General features: G+C 43.0%; 1 protein-coding gene and 1 long non-coding RNA gene across 3 annotated transcripts in view; one reads left to right on the top strand and one right to left on the bottom strand.

The window, feature by feature from the left end:
- Positions 1–3,068, bottom strand: part of ASXL3 (ASXL transcriptional regulator 3) — a 133,092-nt gene extending 130,024 nt beyond the window's left edge. For both annotated transcript variants that reach the window (XM_040587655.1, XM_040587654.1), the window contains exon 1: positions 2,586–3,068. Coding sequence is in view for 1 of the 2 variants with exons in the window: in XM_040587654.1 (XP_040443588.1) it covers positions 2,586–2,639 (54 nt within the window). In the remaining variant the exon portion in view is untranslated. The remainder of the gene's footprint in view (positions 1–2,585) is intronic.
- A 92-nt stretch (positions 3,069–3,160) lies between these two features.
- Positions 3,161–14,021, top strand: LOC121085848. The gene is made up of 3 exons (XR_005827212.1): positions 3,161–4,991; positions 7,892–8,016; positions 12,365–14,021. It is a non-coding gene; the product is annotated as an uncharacterized LOC121085848 (long non-coding RNA).
- Positions 14,022–15,620: the final 1,599 nt, after the last annotated feature.

Genomic DNA, 15,620 nt, shown 5'->3' with positions numbered 1-15,620 from the left:
TTTAAAGTCTAGATTGTAATATATGGACGTGCACAACAAAGTGAAAAAGCAATGCCAGCAATGTCACTTCTGTCATTTCATACTTTTTAGCACTTCACTTTGAAAGCCCAATATTGTTGTAATGTAAGGGCTTTTTTTTAGAAAATTTAGAAATTTAACACATAAATATCCATACATTTGCTGTATGTATTAATTCAACCTCTTGTTCCTAAAAATAATTCAGTACCATACAATTTTACAACATATTGATCTAAGTAACTCATGAGTCATCTTTTGTGAGTAGATATCAATCACTTCATTGTTTACTTGTCGTTGGAAAGAAATTGATTTAATCAAACCTTCCAGTAATACATTATTGATGTATCCCAAGAAAAAAAAGTCGTAATGAACCATCAGGGTTCTAACGTAAAACACTGTGAGGAGCGGCAACTTTGGCTTCAGTCTTTCATTGTGATTTGCAAACATATGTTGCTATACAAGTAAAGCCCAGTGCAAGACTGTAGTTGGCCCAAGTGGCGCTATGTATCACTCACACAACAGACTTGGGACAAGTTCTCCATAACTTGGCAACCCCAGGAGGCTAGACAAAACTACACTGTAGACCTTGTGTATTTCCAACACTTACCTAGAGCAGTTTATAATCTGTACTCAGTTTTAGCAACCCATTTAGCAAACCATGACCCTTCTGGGGGGAGCACAAAGTGGTAACACGAAAATAAGAGTCTTAGCCCTTCTCCTTGGTGATGGCTAGCCTTTGTTCTCCAGAGGCTTTAAACTTTTCCATATATTGGACCACATGGGAACAGAAATGTAATGCAATACACAATAACATTCCTTTATACACATTTGTCAAAGAAAATACAGCTTATAGTGGCAACTGCAGCAGCAACTTGAAAGAGTAAAGTTAGAATAGCTTTTGATGTATTTTTATAGACTTTTGAATGTGCTGCCAGTTTAAAGGACTAAGTAGTGTAGCAACACCCACTGCCAAAAGTATTTTGGCAAAGGTGAATGTTTTACTGCAGTTAAACTTTTGTTACAATTGTGAGAAAGAAGAGAGAACAGCAGCAACATTGTATCAGAACATCTTCACTAAAGCTGCCTTATTACAAAACGTTGTAGGACTACAACGAACCCTACCAGAATTTAGCACTGAACAAACACGAGAATACCTCGGTACAGCTTACAGAGACATCTATAGGTAGTGCCCGTCTAACACCTTATAATTATTTTCAGAGGAGACAGAGGCTGAACTTCCTATGTAAGAATTCATACAACAAAGTGAAAACATTTTTATGTGAAATGTGGTTCACAACTAAACAAATAATAGTAAAAGATATCAATACCCATTACCAAACCCAGATGCACCATTAACACAGACATGTTACCTAAGTAGTTAAGTGTTACCAGAGATGGATAAAAGGTAAAGTTGGCATAGACACAAAAAGCAATATAACCAGCAGCCTATCTTTCTAGCTTTGTCATCTTTCTACGCACTCAACCGAAGCTGAACCAGACCCAACTTTGCAGAAGGCACACATGCAAATATGTACAGCTGTATTGTACGCAAGTATTTGTTGTAAAATTCCTAGAACAGAGAGAACCTGTACATACTTGGAAACTGAAAAACAACATAAACGATGTGCTGCATTACACTTGGCAAACAATAATACAGAATTGTGAAAACAGATACAGTAGGGTAAGGGAGACAGTTTCTTAATGAAGTGAGAATGGACTAGGTCTCCAGAGCCACAGAGCCTTTCCAGAGGTGGGTTTGATTGCCCTGGATATTTCCCTGCTCAGTGGGGGAAGCAGAGAGGGTTGAAGGGAAATCCCAGGACAGAGATCTCTCTAACGTCCTTGCCCCTCACCCCAGTCCTCCTGTCCGCACTAAAGGGATGAAAAGGCAATTCCCGGCTATTTCACTTTTCTCTAGGATGAAAAGGAGGGATTTTCTTGGGGTATCTGGTACATGAACTCGCAGAGACAGAAACAATCCCTGGGTATTTACACACACACACATGCAAAAGAAGAAAAGAATAGGCATTTCCTCACACTCGCACGGAGGAAGGGATGTAGCTATTTCTCCTTTCCAGGCGGGGACGGGAGGAGAGCAGCGGGCTGCCTCCACCGCAGCTCGGGCTCACCCGCGCCGGGAGCGGGCTGCCCCGGCGCCGCCGGGGGGAGGCACCCCCCCAGCCGCCCCCTCCCCGCACACAGGCACGGCCGAGCCCCCTCACGCTGGGGCACCCCGGCCTCCCCTCCACACGCTGACTCGCACGGGAACTCGCACCCTCCCGCTCACACACGCTCCCGCACAGGCACTCCCTCACACTCGCCGCCACTCCCTTACACACACACACACACACACACTCTCTCTCTCTCACACACACACACACTCCCCCTCGCAGAGTCCCTCACACACGCTCGTTCTCTCTCTCCCCCCCTCCCCTCTCACACACACTCGCCCCAACGGCCCCAACCGCCGGCAACAAAGCGGCGGGCAGCGCCGGGCTGGCGGCGGCGGGACGCGCGCGGTGCACACGCACACACGCACGCACACACAATGCTGCCGCGGCACCTACCAGGCGGGCAGCCTCGGCCCAGGTGCGGTCCTTCTTCTTCCTCTTGTCTTTCATGTTTGCATCTCATTGAGGTGGTTCTGGGGGGGGGGGGGCGGGGGGAGGGCGGATCGGGGGGGCGGGGGGGCCCGGAGGGGTTCCGCACGGACAATGATACGGTGACACCGAGCTCTGGAGCCCCCGGGGCGGGAGGGGCGGGGGAGGAGGAGAAGGAGGAGGAGGAGGTGGAGGAGGAGGAGGAAGAGGAGGGGAGAGGGGGCCGGGCCGGCTCGGCTCGGCTCCCCGCGGCGGCGGCAGCGGCGGCGGCACAGCTGACAGCTTGAGGGATGCTCCGCTACGCTCACAACAATGCACTATGACGTCACGCGGGGGAATGGCGCCCGCACCAAACATCCCCGCGGCGGCGGCGGCCGCCCGCGCGAGGAGGCCGCCCGAGAGCGCTCCCGCCCCCAAGCCTCGCGAGAGCGGCCGCGGCGCCGCTCTGCCCGCGGGCCGGGGGCGGCGGGGAGGGGAGCGCGGGCGGGGGGGTCGCGGGGGGTGGCCGGCGCGGCCGGACTACAGCTCCCGTGGTGCAGCGCGGCGGGCGGGCGGGGCGCCTCCCAGGGGACGCGGCGCTGAGGGCGCTGCCGGGGCGGGGGCGGCGGCCGCGCGGGTCGGCGCGGTCGGTCGTTACGGCCGGCGTCGTGGCCGCGGCTTGGGGCCGGTGTCGCCCTTCATCGTCGCCGCGGGCCGCCGCTCTCCCCCTTTCACGCCGAAAGCGCGTTTGGTAAACCCGGCCGAAAATGGGGCCCGGCCCTCCCCCGGCGTGCGACCTCGTTGGCTCTTACTTACGGCTGGGGGGGGCAGCCCGCGGCCTCGGCGGGGCCCGGGCGGGGCAGCGGCGGCGGGGCGGCGGTGGCGCCTGTGGCGGGTCCCGCCCGTGCCCTCCTCGCTCCGCTTCCAGCCGCGCGCCGGAGTGTGCCAGAGCGAGCCCCGGCCGAACGGGGGCCGGCGCGGAGAGATCCCGCGTTTGCGATTTAACTCCTTTTTTTGTCGGAACAGCAGCGCACATTTTCTTGTTCCAGCGTAAACAAAGGAGTTGATGTGCTGCGCTCGTAAAGCTGCTGAAGGATGCTTGCTTTTATTGGATGACCTACGATTGAGAAAGAGATCCACGAAATGGACTTGGCACACCTTCCCGAGTTGCAGGATACTGTGAGGGGGGGTTTTCCCGTTTCCTCCCCTCCCCCAAATATTAAAGCATATGTGGAATACTATTGAAATATATGGGGCAATTGTTGTTCAGGCTGAAATGAGTTAGAAATTATTCAGGCTCTTGTGTATCCATCTGTTGAGTCCCAGCTCCCTCCTTCACCTCTCTGCCAACAGCACCCCTGCTCCACCTTGTCTTTTTGACTTGGGTACCGTTAAGCCTTATTTTCACACAAATGTACAGTTTACCAGGGGGTCGGGGGAAGGAATCACTCCCAGCTACCACAATGCTCAGGCTGTTTTATCTAGAAAAGAACCGGGGCAGCCCTGAAGGAAGCGGAAGAGGCGACCTGATAGCATTCCCAAAACACTCTCAAAGAGGACTCGGGTGGCGTACAGTGTGCCAGCTGCGGACACATCCTGCACTTTTTCTTCATCTTTGTGTTATAATTGGAAATGACGCATGGAAGATAGTTCTTCAACATTACACCTTTCCAGATGTCGTAAATCATTCCCACTTAAATGAAAATAAAAACATTAACAGAACAAAATGCTATTAAAACAACTGGAAGGTCTTTAGAATTTAGTATTGATTCCAGAATCCAGTATCGATTTGAGGATTTGAGTATTCCTCAGAAATATTGTTAAGTGGTGTTGCAACTGGAATGTTTTAGATTGTGTAACACTTTTTACTATCATCCAATTGTTGAAACAGCTGAATACTCCTTTACTATTTACTGAGTACCTTCTTTGTCAGCTTAGTAACATTTAAAAAGGAAATGCTTGCCATTAGTATCACTTCTTCATCTATTTTTTTTACTTTGTTTTCTGCCTTTTATGCCTCTGCCCTACTTTCTTTTCCTCCCTTTTGCATTTCCTCACCTTTAGTAACTTTCTATTCCTATATCATATAGGTCTCATACCCCACGCTAAAAGCCTAAATCTGTAGTAATTAAGTAGCCCGTTAAAACTGCCTTTGAAATACACTCATGGTTTTCCGTATTGAAACAACAAAGCAAAAAAGCACAGGCAGGTTTATCAGTCACATAAGTGGCTGTTTTAAGACTGACAGATATGTTCTGCAGTAGTTCTCCATCTACCCACAGGTTTGATGATGCAGTCGTTGATCCGGTTGTTTCACACACATAACAACTTCCATTACTCAGGAGAGCTCTGGTGTTGCAGCGTTGGTGTTGGACAGAGGAGGACGTTTGTCAGGTAAAAGAAATTCAGGGAGCCTCTAAAGCTAATCTCACTTTGTTGATTTTTTGATTTGGTTGGTTTCTGCTGTTGTGTGTTGCAGTTAGGATCAAACTTTCATTTGGTATTTCTTATGGACAATGGGAATAACCTTACATTTAATGGTACTGACTGCTGGAAAAAGAAAACCACTTATGCTCTTTGCTGTGTGAGAGCAGAGAACCAGTGTGCATTCTCTATGATTTCATGATGAAAAAAATATGAATCTGTGCCCCTGAAATGAGATACATTTTTTCTGCAATAAACATTGTAGCTGAATGTAATAAAGATTGCCAGCATACACATAAACCAAGTGACCCAACAGAACAGTACACTGCTGCTTTAAAGGAGTTAAAGATCATGTGTAAGTTCTAGAAACACAGCAGAAAAAGGTGAAGTTCAGCTTGTGGCAGGAAGCATTTCCTATTGATTATAGATAGTATTTACTGCATGAATTGGACCTGACACTACAAGAGATCATAACCATTGCTTCTCTAACTGAATTGGCAATAGGAAAACTGAGAAATGGTGAACTGCATTCAAATTGCAGCTACTGGAACTGTGGCTAAAAGCTTAGTATATGTAACACGTATGTATGTGTGTGTGTGTAAATATACTACTGCTATCTCCACAGCACACTGTAAAACAGATTGGATAACCTGCAAATACTGCATAAAGACGTGATATTAAAATATATTATGAATTTCTACCTAAGCAATATTTATGTGATGTTACAGTGCCAGATCATGGAAGGAAGCAGTTATTTATGATGGATGCACTTGTGTCCAGTTGCCTTTTCTTGCTCCTGAACAACAATTATATGCTACTAAAATAACATTTGACACTGGTTTCTGAGCTTCAGTACTCAATGAATGCATTTACCTGCAATACTGTAGAAGTTTGACACTTGACTTTGATACTTATCTAGTGAGTTACCTGAAGAACATTGTTCTAGTTTCCTGCATGGAAAAATGGTTTTTGGTATATACTGCTGAATTTTTTATTGTATACAGTAATATTCCTGTTAGGCAGAAGTCTGTGAGCTGCACTACGTATATAAATGTGTGTGTGTGTGTGTATGTATTTGTATGCATTGCTTCAATACAGCAAAACGCTGCTGCAATACAAATTCCAGTTTCAGCTCTCACAAAAGAAATAGTATCAGCTATTACATGGAAATGTCATATGTGTGCAGAAGGATTTCTTCACAGCACAACAATTCAATCTAAGATGCCACTTTGGCAATGAAAACTATATTCTCTACAATTGAATGAGAAATGCTGGGTTACAAAATAACTTAAAAAATAGCCCAGAATGATCCTAATGGAGACATTGCGTTTTCTGAATTAGTTTCAGTACAGTGGTGAGAAAAAGCAAGCCAGAATACTTGGTTTTGTGTGGACTTAGGGAAGCCAGACAAAGCCATTGTGATTGACAGTTAACCATTTACAGACACTGATGTCATAGTTGCAGAGTACGTTTTCTACTCTTGATTTAAAGAATACATACTGCCAAGTATCCAGACAGCTTGAGTTTCACAACATTTATTACACTTAATGGAACTTTTCTCTTTTAATCATGCACCATATGGACTGGGATCAATATCCAGAGCTTTTCAAATATGTTAATAATCCTTAATAACAAGCCCAGAATCTAGTATTTTCTGGATGATGTTACTGTATTTGGAAAGACTCCTAAAGCTGATGAAAAAAAATCCTACAGGCTGTACTTCAACATGTCAGTACAGGAGGGCTGAAGCTGAATTTTGATAAATACTAAATCAGATGCACAGAGTAGTATTTTCTTGTGCATGTCATCTCTCCATTCTGATTTGAAAGGTTACAGAACATGTAGAAGAGCTCACCCTTACCAGAAAAAAAATAAAAATAATTACAACCGTATTTTTCAGGTTTCAGATCAAGGGGGACATTGTCTGTTCCTAAATGTGCAATGCTTGCAGAACTATTGAGAACAGTACATTGTAAAATCTAGAGTTTACCTGGGACATATCTCACCATAACAAATCTTCAAACAATGAAAGCTTTGACTATGAATAGCCAAGGTTTATACTGTTGGCTTCAATGTTTGCCACAATCATCATTACTTTTGTCTCAGACTAGGAATGGACAAATACTATAAATGCAGGACTATTTTCTTTACTCCCTCCTAGCCCTCCAGCAGCCAGATAAACACTCGGGTCTTTTTTAATGGCATTGTAACTGATTGCAGGTTAACCTGAGGTCCACTTTGCCCTCCCAACAGATTAGCGGTGGTACCCACAGCATGGAGAGCTTGCCAAGCAGTCATCTTCCAGTCAGTACCTCCAGGCAACACTTCCCTCGGCCATGCTGGCCATCACCTTTTCATACTACGAATATGGAGCCACTTTTCCCCAAATCCATGGGGACAATTTCTATGAGAAGACCATTGTGTTTGAACCATAAACAGTTTACAAGATACCATGAAAATGTTGAAAACATTTCTTTGTGCATATACTACAGAAGAGTAAGGAACCTGCCTCTGAGGCATTACACTCCAACTGCATACAGATCACACCTCCTGGCAGCTCTGTTAATGACAGGAAGACTCAGAGGAACAGGAACTGTCTGCAGATGGCTAGCAAGATTACTTTCTTTTTTATAGGACACAATTTAGTCAAATCAAAACCACAGCAGCTGATAGTTTCTCTCATCTGCTCTTTTTTAGATGCTTATCTGTTTGATTGCATGGATTATAAATGTTTGCTGCAATTAGAGGAGAAAAATTTAAAGCTGTTTGCTTATAGTGTCTGATTTCAAACAGAAATTAGCTATCTTCCTGTCTAAAAGGTGATTCAGTAATTCCAAACGTATGGATGCTATTCTAATATCATGTTTCAGCCTACAGAATGAACACCCACAAGAAAGATACGTTATGAAATGTCACCTCAAGTTATATGGAATTTTAAGAATTTGTGAAGACGTCCCAGAGGAATTACAAGCAAAATTTATACATGATGCTCATGGTAAGTCTCAAGTTGTCACAACAAACCAACATTTACAGGACAAGTACTGGTTGCCAGAACTGGATATGAAGGACTGAAGCTTAATCCTAAAATCAGTTACCAAAATTAAGACAAGTGACTCGTGCGGTACCATTACAGCCTACTCCTTACTTTTTTTTTCTCCATGAAGGACAGACATCACAGCCCCTTTAGGCAGTTACACTAGCTATCTTTCTGTGACAGACAACATCATAAAATGACCAAACAAAGCATTTATATTATGTGACATCTGCTGCTATAATCACTTTCTTGTCTAATCTCAGCCAGGAATGAAAGCTATAAGAATTAGTATCAGTGAAGCTACACACAATGAGTTAAATGTTGCCAGGTTGAGGAGCTCTAAACCTACCATAGTAACAGTCAGATACAAAACACACAGTCCAACAGCATGAAAAGTAATAAAGATCATTGTTGTACTACGGATCTGCAATTCAAATTGGGGTTTGTAGAAGTGCAAAACCCTGGAATCCTCTGAAAAGGGAAGTCAGAGTTTATGCTGTCTCTCAGGCTCGTATGTAGAAAAGGACTACATGCTATCTTTGGGCTAAGTACACACCTGTTTGCACCTGCTTGCCAAGGGCAACTTGGAAATATTTTGAATTGTTTGTGCGTAATGGATTGCTTTCCCTTACCATCTCTGCATTACGAGACAAATGAACAAGATAGTCTGGTGAGCCTTCTGCTAGCTGAAGATAACTATCTGCACGCATCAGAAACTTTTAGACAATAACAAAAAAACAGCACAGAGATAAAATGTTAGTATATTAACACCACAGACTTCTGAAAAAGAACACGGTCGATGCAGTATTGGTGATAAACAGCAGAGGGCATTTCTCAGATGCACTGATGCGGAAAAGCAAATTCCGTCTGGGGAATCTCTTTGTGTGTTTACTGTAGGCTTGCTGCAGACGTGGTGGTGGTTTTTCTCCTTTGCTGCTCCTTTATGGCTATGGAAACAACCATGTTATACCACACAACATATGATACTTCTGCACAGGTCAATAAACAACTCGGGGTTAGGTGTATTATGTTACATTTCTCTGTCTGAGCTGTGCTGACTCTGCAGTAAGGAACAATAACCATCTTCTCTCCTGGAGTTAGCAGAGAAATCTACACGTGCTTGGAGCAGCTCTGCTGATTAAGGCCCTGGCTCTGCAAGAGACCCTATTCAGGCCAGTACTAGCAGCATCAGTGCCATTTTACCTAATGGCTTATATTAGCTGTTTAAATCTAAAAAATATAAAAGCCAAACATAGAGCAAATACCATAGTTATTCAAATGACAGTGTTGTCTTATTAGCAGTAAAAATGTACATGTTGTAATCTGGGGCAGGAACTGATCTTTGGGAGTGTGACTGTAGTGCAGTAACCACATCAAACATTGGTATGTAGGCATCACAACAATATATATATATGTATTTAAGTTAAAATTGTGCACATATTCTTATAAAACTGCTATATAGTAAGTTTTAAAATTCTAAGAATATCACGCAGGAAACTGAGATTATTAATTAAAAACATACTAGTCAGAACAATGAGTTTAAAAATGTTAATGTCAGAGTATTTGGTGCTTGATTTCTTCAATCATTCTTCTGTTTTCATCCTTAGCTACCCTCTGCTATATACCTCAGATAAACTTACACCCACACTAGGACAATTCTATTCCTGTGAGCCGTCCATGCTCTATACTTCAGCCGTTCAACAGCCGATCACTTATACTCAGACCTTTGAGAAATAAATTAATATTTGAGATCACCTTTTACCTTTTGTAAGAATTTTCCACTATAGCTGAGAAGTAAAACTTTCATTTCTATTCATATATACAGTTCATCATGCTCATTATGGTCTGCAAAACCAAATTAAAATATATCAATACTGAGCATCACAGTTCAGTTGGCATTGGCCCAATGATATTTCAAAGTTTAAAGCAAGATGAAGTCTAAGGCCCTTACCATTCCCAGATCTATACCTTTTTCCAATTTAAAATATGTGAGTAGCCCACAGAAGTTCATGAGACTAGTTCTGTTAAGGAAATGTTTAAACATTAGTAGAACCAAGCTTCTAGCACGGCAGCAGGTAGTACATGTACTGGAAACTATTTGGCTGGATTGCTGAGGGCACATGGAAGAGACACATACCCGTGATGCCTGGATCTGCTGTTTCTCTGCAAGTTACTAAAAAATCAAAAGTGATTGTAGCACTTTTCTAGTATGCCTAACTGATCTTGTAATAAGATATAGGGATAATGTATAGAAATTAATTTTTTAATTCCCTAATCTCCAGATATTTTTTTAAAGCATCTTTTTAAAAATGTGAGGTTTTAAAGTTAATATTGGCTTCAGAAACTTAATTTTAAATAACTATTTAAAAATTAATTAAACACACACTCAGATGATTTTGTATGTTCTTCTAGAAGAATTAGCACCTATGGATGTTCACTGTCAGTACTGTGGGTTACCTGCATAACTACACTAGGTTTTATACAGCCAATGTTAATTTTATGGATTGGAAACTTCCACCAAATTATGGCAAATTTCTGTATGTAAGGATAATTTTGAAAATGTAAGGATTTTCATGGCAGATGACTGCTCTCTGTGGAGCCTGAGGTTAGGGCAGGGACAGAAAGTAATGTTTACTTGGCAGGTTGTAAGTAAGTATGCAGTTTGTAATAAAGGTTTGTAGACTGTGAACTTTTTAGATCAATTGCTTCAAATAGCTGGCTTTTAGGTTATACTCAACAATTATAAGGGGGAAAACCTGTAAGGAAGTTATTTTGGGAAATGAAAGAATATAACACATTATTAACAGGACAATTTAATTTCTGATTATAGCTGACTAGGTTGGTCTACTCAGTTTCGATTTAAGTTATGATTAAAGTAATCTTACAGTTTTCTGCATTCATGCTACTAGAATTTATGGAAAAGGAAATAAAAGTTATGCATAATTACTGAAAATGGTTGCAAGAGAATAACATGCTGCAGGCACAGCATCTACCCTGCCTTTATGACGGCCAGCCATTTACATACACGTGGGAGAAGTAATCAAAAATAAAACTTTTTATACAAAAAGGAGAAATTGCTTTTCTTTATTTGTCTTAAAAGATCTAAATTGGTTATTTATAAAACACCAGGTAACTGGTACAAGGAGTATATTATAAGCAGTTTTTAAGATCATACAACAATATTTCATATTAATAAGCATTGTGGGAATTAAAACATCACTTATACCAATCCAAGTATAATGCTATTTCAGACAGAGAAATTGGAGTGTGACAGCTCAGCAGCAAAAGGCATACTGTAAAACTTCCTTAAACAAAACACTATATATGCTGGCTAAATTCTTAGATGGAAATTTGCCATTGAGCAAGGAGCCAGCTCACATCCTGTACATCATTTACATTGCAGGCTGCATGAAAGTATATGTTTAGCTATTATGAAATAGAATCCTACAGCAAAAATACAAAGATGTGTTTTTAGTCTACCACCTGACAGAGATTACTGCTGTTTTTCAGCTGATTGGTACTCACTAAAGCAGCCCAACCACATATATTCCAGCTGCATCCAGTCTCAGGTCTGTTCAGTGTATAATTAAATGTGTCCTTGCAATTTCAAAGGAAAAAATGTTCATTTTCAGTTTTCCAAATCAGTAGTCTAAGGTTACTAACAACTATACTACACTGTTCCTCTAATTAACTCTTTTGGAGAGCAGTTCTGTAAACATTTATACAGAGTATTCATTTCATGCATCCATGAGGTGATCGTAAGAAATATTTCTTATGCTTACAAGCCTAGAAGAGGCTAAGATGCCTGAACTAGACTCAGGTAGAAATGCCTTAATCCAAAGTCACAAAGCCCAGAGTTTTTTCTCAAGATTTCGCTTGCCTGGAAACCTGTAAAGTCCCGTGGAGCCTGCCTGTTCTGCTGCCCATTCCATGCATGCTTGCTACCACGCTGCTTCTGTGCATGTCTTCTGTGAGCAGCCAGGCGAGGCACCTAGAACTCTACCTTAAAGGTAATAAGCAGAGTACAATGGGACTCCTGGTTACATTTCATGATGTACTGACAGAAAACACTCTACTTGTAATCAAAGAATTTAGCAAGGTGCCTGATACTCCAGCTTTACTGAAAAATAGGAAGGTATTGTCTTATTACTTTAATGTTGTAGTTATAGTTTTTAGAGTGACTAAGCTAGCTAGAATATACAGATTTTCTTTCATAAGATCAAGTTTCACTTAAAACTACCCTAGCTGTACTCTTGTGGTTATCCATACATTATTAAAGCATTTTTTTCTTTTGGCATTTCCTCTGTAGGAAGAGATTAGAACGAGAGTTTCAAGTTCCAGAATAAATGGAGGATGGTTATTCTGGTCTGAACAAGAAAAACTGTGGTTGCTGTAGTCAGGATTGAAAACCAGGTTTGGTTTGAAAAAAAAATCATATGTGAAATCCCCTGAGACATAGAAGAAGTATAATGTTCAAATTGAGATGCTGTAGTATTGCAGAAACTGTGTGCTCAGATCCTGGCTCTCATCCTCCCTTGAATCCCTGGAAGTCAGTTGCTTTTTCTCTAGCACTGTTCTCCGTCTCTTACTAGAGATACTAATATTTCATTTTTTCCTCCATTTGTCTTCTTTGCTTATTCAAATTGAAAGCTTGTCAGAACAGGGACTGAAAATCTCTTGGTATGTATACATCATGAAATAAAGTGGAAACCTGATCTTGGTTTGGTCTCTCAGGCTAACATATGAAAGAATTTATATGTATTTATATATATATAAAGGTAAATGGCAGATGTATGATATTTGAAAAATATTTTTTTATTTTATTTATTATTTCACTTTTTTCCATATAGATATCTAGGGAAAGCTGAATGTTGAAATGTATCATGTGAATAGTCCACTCTGTCAGACTGAGTGGGAGAAAATTGTCAGCTGGCCAATGACAGTAGCTTTCCGGATATTTTGCACAACTGGAACATCACAAGGATATGAACCAGCAATAATTTTGTCAGACTGCAAAAATGGCTGTATTTGGCAATTCTGTACAAAGACGTTTTCAGCACAGATGCAAACATAGGATAAATTATTGTACTAATGTCTGTATATCCTTTCTAAGCAGAAGTCTCTTCCTCTATTTATAAATAAGAGGTATTAATTGTATGCCTGGATTTTCTCTTTTCTAATAATTCCATTTTCAGAGGAGTTCAAGACTCTGAGAATGGTGAGGTAAATTGTCATACCTCTGTTCAGTTCAAAAGGCCCCTTAAAATCCGATCTTCTTTAGCTGTTGCAGCTTTGTGGCTGAAAACCACTAAACCAAACATTGCTCAGTGTTGTCAAAAGATTTAAATTCAGGTGAAGTTGGTCAAGTTTAACATGAATAAAATGACTCTTCAAAAAGTTACTCTTTATGGGTTAAAATCTGAAAAACTGGAGAGAAATTCAGCCATAGATTTAGTCATACTTTCATTACCAGAAACTGTGGAGCTAGCATGGTTTGCCTTACTTGTATAACTCCTGTACCTCTGCTTTCCAATATTAAGACCACACAAGCTGATTTCAAAGTCTAGAGGTAATGAATAGGTCTTCATTATTTTTATATGATTCCAGGGAGAGGTACACAACTCTGTTTGCGTTGTTTGGTTTCTCCACAGATAAATATAACACTTTTACCATGCAAAGAGGTGGGGGGGGCTCATTAGCAGTGAGAGTGAAAAGGTAAGAGGACACTTGCCAGATTAAATAATTTCATGTGATCAGAAAGGGAGGCATAAAAAAAATTACATGTAAAATGTGATGTATTGACTCATTTAGCTGCCATTGTTACAGTTTTTCTAGACTTATTCTTTTAAGATTCTAATTCTCGATATTCTTTGAACACTGGCAGTAGTGTTCTATCTTCTACGGTTGAGGATTTCAGGTTTCAGAATATCATTCCTCCTGGAACTTACAGGTTTTGACCTTTTTTCCTAAATGCCAAATTTCAATAGATTTCCAGAGTTCAATAATCCACATGGTATCTTTCTTCCATATTTTAACAGTCTCAGTGTGTTCCGTAATTTGTTGATTAAAAATGTAAAAAGGTGGAGATGCAGAATGGTTTGCATTGGTGTACCTATGATATTTATACTTGTGCTGTGCTGATCCTGGCAGGATGCCAGGTGCCCCCCAAAGCTGCTGTATCGCTCCCCAGGAGAGAAAATACAACAAAAGGCTCGTGGGTTGAGATAAGGACAGGCAGATCACTCAGCAGTTACCATAACGGGCAGAACAGATTCAGCCTGGGGAAGTTAGTTTAATTTTTTACCAATCAGATCAGAGTAGGATAATGAGAAATAAAGTAAAATCTTAAAACACTTTCCCCCCACCCTCCCCTTCTTCCCGGGCACAACTTCACTCCCGAATTCTCTCCCCCCCCCCAGCAGCGCAGGGGGACGGCACGGGGCTGGGTCAGTCCGTCACACGCTGCCTCTGCCGCTCCTGCCCCCTCGGGGGAGGCTCCTCACACTCGGGCCCTGCTCCAGCCTGGGGTCCCTCCCACGGACACGGTCCTCCGTGGCCTTCTCCAACGCGAGCCCTGCCCAGGGCAGCAGCCCTTCCCAGCCGGCCCCAGCCGGGTCCCCCCCCGGGCGCAGCCCCTCGGGCACAGCGGCTCCAGCGCGGGTCCCCGCGGGGGCACAGGCCCGGCCCGCAAACCCGCTCCCGCCCGGGCTCCTCCGCACGGGGCCACAGGCCCTGCCCGGAGCTGCTCCAGCGCCGGCTGCCCGCGGGGCACAGCCTCCTCGGGGCATCGCCCTGCCCCGGCCTGGGGTCCCCGTGGGCTGCGGGTGGGGATCTGCTCCCCCGCGGCCCTCCGCGGGCTGAGGGGCACAGCCTGCCTCGCCAGGGGCTTCACCGCGGGCTGCCGGGGAGCCGCTGCGCTGGGGGCTGGGGCACCTCCTGCCTCCCTCTGCGCTGGCCTGGGGGTCTGCAGGGCTGTTGCTCTCACAGTCTCACTCCTCTCTGGCTGCAGGTTGCTGCTCAGTTTATCCCCCCCCTTGCTAAATACCCTGTCCCAGAGGCGCTGCCGCCATCACTGACGGGCTCGGCCTTGGCCAGCGGCGGGTCCATCTTGGAGCCGGCTGGCGCTGGCTCTGTCGGACATGGGGGAAGCTGCCGGCAGCTTGGCACAGAAGCCACCGCTGTAGTTGCCCGCTACCAAAACCTGGCCACGCAAACCCAACACATTATTTCAGATAGTTCCCTGACATTTTATTTGGAAACTGGTATGTTCTTCTTCCAAATAAATGATTCAGATAACATGTAACATTTTTGTAACTCAGGAATGAAAGTCAGTACTGTTCACAGTTCTGTTGATATGACTTCTAGTAATTTATGGAATAATTAGGACCATATTTGGGATAAGTCTATTCCCTACATTTCTGATTTGTCCTCCTCCAATACATCTTGACAATGTTGCTGTAATTCATGTATATTGTACAGACAGAATATATTTAAAGACAGACAATTTGTCCCAGACAAACACATTAAAAATATAACACAGCTGTTTGGAGCTCACTTTCTCCATG

Source organism: Falco naumanni, chromosome 3 (assembly GCF_017639655.2).
Source record: "Falco naumanni isolate bFalNau1 chromosome 3, bFalNau1.pat, whole genome shotgun sequence".
Taxonomy (NCBI): Eukaryota; Metazoa; Chordata; class Aves; order Falconiformes; family Falconidae; genus Falco; species Falco naumanni.
Note: the sequence above shows the minus strand (reverse complement) of the source record. Positions and strands in the feature narration are given on the sequence as shown.